This window comes from Pyrus communis, chromosome 6 (assembly GCF_963583255.1).
Source record: "Pyrus communis chromosome 6, drPyrComm1.1, whole genome shotgun sequence".
Lineage (NCBI taxonomy): Eukaryota > Viridiplantae > Streptophyta > Magnoliopsida > Rosales > Rosaceae > Pyrus > Pyrus communis.
In genome coordinates this window covers 16,030,483-16,040,235 of record NC_084808.1, presented here as the reverse complement: position 1 = coordinate 16,040,235, position 9,753 = coordinate 16,030,483, and the positions used below count along the sequence as shown (strand labels likewise).

The following is a 9,753-nucleotide window of genomic DNA, read 5'->3' as shown; positions in this document are numbered from 1 at the left end:
TTCTTCTTCTTTTCTTTGTGAAAACGATGTAGTCATACTGTCTACTTCGCCGTTTACATGCCTTTTGTTCAAGTTCTAAAAGTTCTTAAATTACGAGAAAAAATTTGAAACCTGATCGGTTTTACAATATGAAAAGTAATGAAGTGTGGGTATATCAGTTTACACCTTGAATATTATTTAACAGAGGAAAAGGAACCACATATACAATCGGAGCTGCTCTCCCAATAAGGTCATCATTTTGAGAACCTCTCACGTCTTCTTCTTCTCTTTTTATTTTTTTATATAGATCCTCAGATTAATTGTATGGTAGATTAAGCTATCAACGTAAATAATTTCAGTTACACGGAAACAAAATACTAATTGATAAAAAATAAAACATAAAAAAATAAAAAATAAAAAATAAATAAAAGTAGGTTTCACGTCATGTCGAATCCTTTCCTTTTGCAAAACCTAGTCTCCTCATTGATCCTAAACCTAACAAATCCAATTGCATAAAACCTTAATAACTTTACACATCTAATTTCATCCAATCTTTTATCAATAATATTCAAACCCAGTTAATTACAAAGCACCAAAAATTTAAGATTGTGTGGTTTCGAAATTTAGGACCCCCTTCTTGAATGCATGAACTCATTTTTATATTAAATTTTATGATGATGGTGAAAATTTTGTAATAGGTCTCTCTCATACACCAAAAGGAAAAAAAAAACTCAGGAAGAGAAAAGGGGAGTGAACGATTGAGAGTAAAAGAGAGATGGAAGAGGAAGGGGATGTGGAGGAGGGAGATGGTAGGGGAAGAAGACAGAAGATTAAACACGAAACATGTTTTTTAATTTAACCACTTTGTAGAATTATTGTGTTTTCAGTATAACATAGATTATTTAAGTTGATAGATTAGACTACCATAAGATTAATCGGATGACTCATATAAAAAAGGACCTCACAGGTCCTCAAAATAAAGACCTTAGAAGAGCACTCCTGCATATAGAGTATGTAAGAATCGAACCTTTTAACTTATTCTAATCATCGCATCATCTCTCATTATTCGGTTAACTCGTTTAAATTTCTTTTCAATTTAAATACGAAGTTTAGTTAAGTTGATCCTCATTTAACTATTAGATTAAAGTTGGCATAGTTTTAATATGGAATTAAAGAAATGTGGTACTTTTACTTATTGCATAACAATTAAATGATTAAACGATTTCAAATTTAGTTAATTTTATTTTAAAGTTAATTTTTAAAGAATGTTCTAAGTAGATTAGTTCTGATTATCAAGTAACATTGTGTAAGACAAAAAGAAAAGTAGTCCAAAACTCCCAAAAGAAAGTCGATATTTGATAAAAACAAATATTTTGTAGTTATATTTGATCAAACCGACCCCATAAATTCTTGGGAAAACATTTAGAATTCTCTTTCAAATTGACCAGCCCCTGCAGGCCCCCCAAGCTGGGTCTTTTTCGTTTCCTTTTTCCTCTCCATTCGATCTTCTGATAGGTTTGCGATCATTACTCAGCAATACATGAGACTCTAAGCTAGGGATATACATGAATACCCAAAAGTAATTCGAAATATGGACCATGCATGCTGGAGACTAACAGTTCTATATAAACCATGTTTCGCCTCCTTTTAAATTCATAATTAATACTTTACACAAAACTCTCTCGTACACAAATACACAATGCAAACTAGCAGAAATTACCATCTCTTCAACATAGCTGAGATGATCTTCATTATCTATTTGATATTTAGTTCCTCAAACACTAGTCCAGCAATGGCTAGGCCTTTAGAGCAAGTCCATCCCTAAAAAATGCGCTAGCACCCAGCCCATTTAATCCACTCAGTGAACAGTGTTAAACTCATGAACAGTTTAATTGACCAAATGCATGTTCATCCCTAAAACTAAATAGCCTAGTCAATTTTATTAAAATATTATTAATTTTTATTATAAAATAACAATTTGATTTTTCATTTCTGAAGCAGGCATCTCAAATGAAGCAAACCAAAGCACACCAACCCACCACCCATACCATCAATCCCCACCCCTTTCTATGACGAAACGACTCTTCTCCTCCCTTACCACCACCACCACCATCCTCTTCGCTGTTATACCACCACCAGCTCATGCCTTCGGTTCCTGCTCCACCCTTGCCATTATCTCCGCCTCCGGAACCGTTTGCTGTGTCGTGTCAGATCAACTGTGGCAGCCCATCATCTGCTACCGCCGCGAACAAACAGTCCTAGTTGAGCCCAACATCTCCTTCTCCGCCATCTCCAGCGAATGGACCTCTCTCTACGGCCTCCACTCTGGTGGATACAGTCTCCTTTGCTAGGACTCGGCGCAAAAAAAAAAAAAAAAAAAAAAAAAACTCAGGTGGTTATGATGTCAGCCTAGCGTCATGTAGGCTGGTCTCTAGCTCAGCACGTTTTGGGCTAGAGGGTTTTTATGGGGTGCCAACCTATTTTTTTTCACTGTGGACCAACCTATGTGCTTGGGGTGGAGTTGCTCTTAAACAAGGAAAAGCCAGCATGGACAGGTTTCATGCTTTACGAGATCGACAGAGCACCGGTTCCACCTACTGGGCCTTCAAAATGCATTCCGGCCGGCCGGCTGAATGAGCATGCATGGAGACTGTCCTACGTCCTTTCATCCATGGGCCACCGCTACGCATTGGCATGCATGCTCCTATATATACCAGCTTGTTATCATTTGTTAGCATGATCCAATACCATGGACTATATATGAGAAGTCTTATATATGCTTATATTACAATACTAGATCAGTATATACAAGTATGTAATAAATTGCAACATAATATTCATCGAATAAAGTTGATTGTATATGTATAGGAAACTGCTAGGTATACCTATTTTTATATCACATTGGTGTACTATCTCACCGGACATGTGATTATGTACATGTCATGTCAAATAATGAATTTATTGAATTGTTGTACACATCACTTGTCATATGAAATGATACCGATGTAGTTTAAAAATATGTCAGCCAAAACAATATATTGGAAGAAAAGAATAAGTGTGATTAGACGGTGAATTTGAAATATGATATTTTGGTTGTTTACTTGAATAATAGTACTCTTTATTAATAAGGAAAACCGGCTCGCTTGGTGACACTTATTTTAAATTTTATGTTTTTTTTACACTTTCATTTTCAATTTTGATTTTTCTTTTTCTTTTTCGGTTGAAGATAGAGGCAAACGTATGGCAGAAAATGAGGGAGAATGAATAAGAAAAGAGAGAAAGGAGCTAGGAGTATATGCACAATTTGTCCATCCATATACCTTCTGCTTCATTCTCCATGATCTTTCTCCATCTTTCTCTCCTGCATATCTCAATCTTTTATGGAAAATATAAAAACTAAAGTACTCCCAAACTCGTATAAATATGTGCGTTGGAATAAATATGTGATTAATCCCTTGGACTTGGGCCACCTTAAAATTAGTCTAGCTTTTTACAGTTTGTTTTGCAGATGGTTGTCTTGTTGGGTTGAAGATGGAAATTTTATTGTAGCTAATTTTTACTTTTGGGATTTGGGGTTCCAAATGGTTGGGGGCGGCGCCTCTCACTTTTCCTTTGGGAAGTGGTTTTTAATTTTAAGGTTTTCCGATGGATTATAGAGCGTCCTCGTTCAATTCCAGTTGCGATAAATCTTGCGATTATTAAATTAGTCTTTTGGGTAAGGGGGAATTATTGATATAGTGTTCTCTCCCGTGAAGGGTGAGAGGGTTTAAAGGCTGAGGTATTCAGGCCTGGTTTGGTACTGAGGTGGTTCTGAAAAAAGTTGATATCAAAAAAAGCTGGGAGCTGTTTTTGTGTTTGGTAAACATTTAGCTTCAGCTTTTTTTCACAGTTTTGGGTGAAAAAAAGCCAAAAACAAGAAGCTGCAAAGCCCAGTTTTGAAAAACCGGCTTTTTTTCATATCTGTTTTACATAAAAGTTTACCAAACACTATAATACTGTTTTTTTTTTTCAAAAGCACTTTTACAAAAAAGTTTACCAAACACTTTGCTGCTTTATTTCACAGCTGCTTATTCTCACAGTACAACAGAAGCAGTTTTTTTTCAAATCACAACAATACCAAACCAGCCCTCGATTAGGAGTCTTGGGGCTTGGTCCTCGGGTTTTCTCTTGCGGGATCTGAATGCCTGCAGTTTTTTAAGTTTCTAGTTATTTGTTCTTCAGTTATTGTGAGGAAGGAAAAGAAATTCAGATCTAAATTTTTCCTAGCTGTTTGGTTGTTGATTAAAGTTGGAAAGCTTGAAAGAGTTGGTATTTTGGGGCAAGCGTTTCAAATTAGAGTCAATTGCTCTTCAATTTGGTAGTGCTTTGGAGCTCTGAATCTGATTGCTTGTCTCCTAGTGATTGCTTGTAAGTTACCTAGGGATGGCGAGACTGATATGCGGATGTGGGTTGCGAGAGCGGAGCTGGTACATGACTGGAGAAGGACAGAGAAGGGTGCTGGCTGTATCCAAGAGGTGAGTACTAGTTCCTGGCTTGCTTGTCCTTTTAATAGGATTAATAAACTTAATATTGTTTGGTTTTATTTGGGTAATATGTTGATGGATAATCAATTATAGATTGATTTTATTGGTACTATTTTAATTGTTTATTGCTGTGAGAATTTTGTGTGCTGGAATTTAGCTTGGCTGAATATGTTTGCTCGTAATTGTATGTTTAATCGTCACGATGTAGTGATTCAGGAAGAAAGTAGGAATGTGGGGGAGGGAAGTAGGCTTGTGGGGGATGTTGTGGCATCCATTATGGCGACAGAAGCTGCGATATCCTCCCTTAGGCCAAGTATGAGAGTGTTATGTCCAAGTAAAAAAGTCCATGAGGAGATTGGAGAAGAAATATCGAGCTACAAGAATTTGCTTAAAGAGATAGATTAATGAAGTGCATGACTTGGAATTGTAGGGGTCTTGGAAGACCTGATTTTAGAAGTAATTTTAATCTTTTGTGTGCTAGCGTTAAGGTGGACCTTTTCTGTTTAATGGAAACTAAAATTGATGTGGAGAAGGTCCAGGGAAACTTTATGGAAGGTTTTTTGATAAGATATTTAGTTGTAGCCCTACTGGTAGGGCTGGTGGTCTATGTTTAATATGGAACTCGTCCAAGGTTGTAGTTACTGTTATCACTTCTACTTGTCGTTATTTGCATTGCTTAGTGAATGATCCTTGTTCTAATCAAGATCAGTTTTTTACATTTGTGTATGCTTTTCCTAAAAATAGTTGTAGTTGGAATTGTGGGAGGATATTCTTAAACTAGACCCTAAGAATAAATCGTGGTGCTTAATGGGGGATTTCAATAATATAGTAGACATAACTAAGAAGAAAGGAGGTTGCCAAGCTAACTTCATATATGACCAGGTTCATCAATTTTTTAAACAGAGGAAACCTTTTATCTCTAAATGCTTCTGGTGTCCCTTTTACTTGGTGCAATAACCAAGTTGATAACAACAGAATTTATGAGAGACTTGATAGGGCTATAACTAATACTTATTGGTTAAATGAGAACCCGAACTATAACTTGCATAACTACCCAATTTATGGGTCTGACCATGGACCTATTCTCTTAACCTACAATTTAAAAAATCATTATAAGAATAATTATCCCTTTAGATTTGAAGCTATGTGGCTTCTTTATCCTGATTTTAAGGATTTTGTTAAGAATGCCTAGCGATGCAATGAAGTGTTTGGTCCCATTGAGACTTTTAGGGCATGTGCTGGGACTTTCAAATATCTGATTAAAGGTTGGAATAAAACAACTTTTGGTAATTTAAAGGAGCATCAGGAAAAAATCCTTGGGGACCTTGCTAAGGTGCAAGAAACCATCATGAAAAACCAAAATGTTGATTCAGAGATTGATTTAGAAATAAAGCTTGGTGAGGAACTTAATTCAACAAGAAAAAGTCATGTGGACGCAGAAAACTAAAGTCAATTGGCTGCAATTAGGTGATAAGAACACAAGGTATTTCCAAACGGTGGCAATTGTTTGAAAAAGAAACAAAGAAATGAAATTCGAAAGATTAAGGATAGTTATGGGTTTTGGTGGAATGAGGGTGAGGGTCTAGAACAGGCTTTTGTGCAGGACTTTAAATTGCAGTTTTCTTGTGATTTTCCCCCTACTCTTATGGATATCTCTTCTATTGCATATATTATTGATCCTTGTATTGACAACCATCACAATGAACTTCTACTCAAGCCCATTGAAAATATAGAAATATGGGATGCAGTTAAAAGAATTGGTGCACTGAAAGCAGCAGGTCCGAATGGAATTGGTCATGAATGTTGGGATATAATCAAAGATTCGGTGAGTGTTATGGTTAAGGAATTCTTTGAAAATTGTACTATCCTGAGGCTTATTGATCATACCAACATTGCCCTCATCCCAAAAGTGGAAAATCCTGAGGTGGTAAGTAATTATAAACCAATTAGTCTTTGCAATGTGAGCTATAAAATCATCACGAAAATCATCATTAAAAGGTTAAAGCCACTTATCGACCATTGCATATCTGGAAACCAAGGGGCATTTTCTCCGGGATGTTCTATTCATAATAATATTTTGATTGCGCATGAAATGTTTTCTAGTTTCAAAAGTAAGAAAGGAAGGACTAGAGCAATGGGAATAAAACTGGATTTAGAAAAAGCATATGATTATCTTAATTGGGAGTATATCAGGTAAGTGATTTTTAGATTTGGTTTTGCGGAAAGATGGGTAAACTTAATTATGGAATGCATTACTTCAACTTCCTTCTCGATTTTAATTAATGGTTCTACCCATGGTTACTTTTACCCTAAGAAGGGAATTAGGCAAGGGGATCCTTTATCCCCTTATATTTTCATTCTTTGCATGGAACCGTTAATTAGACACTTTAACGAAATGGCCACTACCCCTACATCGCATATTGGTATTATGTCCTCTCCTAGTGGATTTAGAACATCAAATCTAGTTTTTGCAGAGGATTGTTTGTTATTTGCTAGGGCAACTACAAAAGGTGCTAGGAATGTACTTCATGTTCTTAATATGTTTGCCAAAGCTTTGGGTCAAAAGGTAAATTTTCACAAATCCTCACTTTATTTTTCAAAAAATACTAATGCCCAAACTAGAAATGCTATTGTGAATGTTTTACATATTCAACATAAAACCACCATCGGCAAATATCTGGGCATTCATAATATTGTGTTTTGAAAAGATCTAGTGAATGAATGTGAATTAATCAGAAGAGTTAATTAAAAGCTTGCTGGGTGGAAGGCTAATACTCTCTCTAAGGTAGGAAGACTAACTCTCATTAAGTCCAACTTATCTAGTATGCCGAGTCATATCATGTCTTGCTTTAAATGTCCTATTTGAGTAACTTAGAACTTAAACAATGAGTGTATGGACTTCTTTTGGGGGAGAGATAGGAAGTTAAAACCTATGGCTTGGAAAAAAATTGTGTACTTCTAAGGATCAGAGGGGGTTGGGTGTAAGAATAGTGGATCATTTCAATAATGCATGTTTGGCTAAGTTAGGATGGAAAGTTTTAAAGGATGATAACAATTGGTGGGTGCAAATTGTTAAAAGAAAGTACATAAAGAAGGATGATTTTTTTTAGTTGCAAAGTTAAGCAGAACCACTCTTTGGCCTAGAAAGGGATTTTGAATAGTAGACATGTTATTAACAGGGGAATTAGATGGGTTATGGGTAATGGTGAGGATATACTTTTTTGGACCCATCATTGGGTTTTTCCTTATCTATTGTTCCAACTGATTCCTGAAAATCAACGACAGAACATAAATTGGGACACTAAAGTGAGTGAGTTTATTAATAATAAAAGTTGGGATAGTGTTCGTCTGTCCCAAGTGTTGGACCTAGATGTTGTGAGGAAAATTTGTATGGTGCCTATTTCCCTTCAAAATAAAAGTGACAATTTCGTGTGGGAACACTCCTCTGCTGGTGAGTTCTCAATCAAGTCAGCGACTTAGATTCAGAGTAATAATAATCAAGAAGTTAAAAGGCAGAAGCCCTTTAAGAACATATGGAAGTTAATGATACCTCCAAAGGTAAAAAAATTTGTATGGGTTAATGATACCTCCGAAGGTAAAAAATTTTGCATGGGTTTTTACTCATGAAAAACTTCATACTAGGATGAGATTGAGTAAATTTATTCAAAATATTGACAAATTGTGCCCTAAGTGTGGCAATGAGGATGAGACTCAAAATCATCTTTTTCTTAATTGCGAGCATGCTAAAGAAATGTGGAACCTCTCTCCAGTAGGTCCTTGGAAGAATAATTTGACTCAGTTTAATAATGTGTTAGATTGGATGGAACTAATTGACAATGTTGAATGCAATGATTTGAGTGATCTTAGTAAAGCTATTTTGAATTGTTGGCAAATATGGAATGATAGGAATAATAAAGTTTTTAGAAGTATGATTCTTAATCCGGCTAGGAGTATCTCCATTGCCACAAGTGTAGGCTTATCTTTTTTTAAGGTTAATTGTAAGAAGATCTCTAGGGGTGATCCTTGCCACCAACACCCCATTTGTTGGCATCCTTCTCTCCATGGCTATGTAAAATTAAACTTTGATGAGTCGGTTAGTTTGGATCGCTCTGCAGCTGCTTTTGTTCTTAGAAATGAGGAGGGGCAACATGTTGGTACAGGGGCTTTGAACCTTGATGGCGCCACCATTTTGGTTGCGGAGGCCATTGCTTTAAAGGAAGGGCTTTTGCTCGCTAGGCACAAAGGTGTGAAGAAGTTGATGGTGGAAGGGGATTCTAAGCTTGTCATCCAAGTGATGCAAGATGTTTGGATGCCTCTTTGGCATCTTAAACCTATGATAGAGGACATCAAATGGTTAGCTTCTGAATTTCAGCATATCAGTTAGAAGCATATTTATTGGGAAGCTAATTTTGTGGCAGACGCATTAGCTCATGTGGGCCTCATTGTTGCCAACCCACATTTTTAGGATTTTTTGTCTTCCAACTTCAACTATGGAGGCTTTTAAATTTGATTGTATGGGAAACGGTTGTATTAGATGTTTTAAGCTTTAATAAATTTCTTCTTCATGCAAAAAAAAAAAAAAAAATCATTTGAATTGGAGATCTTTCCAAAGGTATCAAATAAAATGAACTTTTCATCATAAATATGTTTCATGATCTTGCACCATCGATTTATTCTATACATTTTAGTAACTATATGATCTACGATTGAAATGATTTTTGTAAGAATGATCTGCAAATAAAGATTAAAAAGTTAAACAATTCCTATTAAAAAATTTGTATAATCAAAATACGTTATTCGTAAACAAGAAATAAGCTCATTCTCTCTATGGTAAAACAAAACCACACGGAACAATGCATGGATCATTGGGCAGGAATTTGTTTGTCCGAAAAGTACTGTAGGGTTCAACGTTCCATGTTTGTTTGAATCAGGTTTTAGTCCATGTTCAAACTTTCAAAGATGGCGAAGTCAAACGGTTGATAATTTGTCCAGAAACTAAGTTCATATGTTTCTCACGTTTACATATATATTACTAGCATATAGGCATACACAAAGTGTGTGAGAAATTTTTTTAAGAGAATGTGGAAGTAGAAAGTTTTTTTTTTTTTTTTTTAATTAGAGATATATTAGGATTACGGGCTAGTTTGGTATTGCTGTGCTTTTTAAAAAATACTGCTTCTACCGTGCTGTAAAACTAATCAGCTGTAAAATAAAGTAATTAAGTGTTTGGTAAACTTTTATTGTACAAGTG

General features: G+C 35.6%; 1 protein-coding gene across 1 annotated transcript; it reads left to right on the top strand.

Moving 5' to 3' along the window:
- The first annotated feature begins 8,253 nt into the window (after positions 1-8,253).
- LOC137736125 (uncharacterized) lies at positions 8,254-8,886 on the top strand. Its single transcript, XM_068475453.1, has one exon. The coding sequence runs from the start codon at positions 8,254-8,256 to the stop codon at positions 8,884-8,886; it is 633 nt and encodes a 210-aa protein (XP_068331554.1).
- Positions 8,887-9,753: the final 867 nt, after the last annotated feature.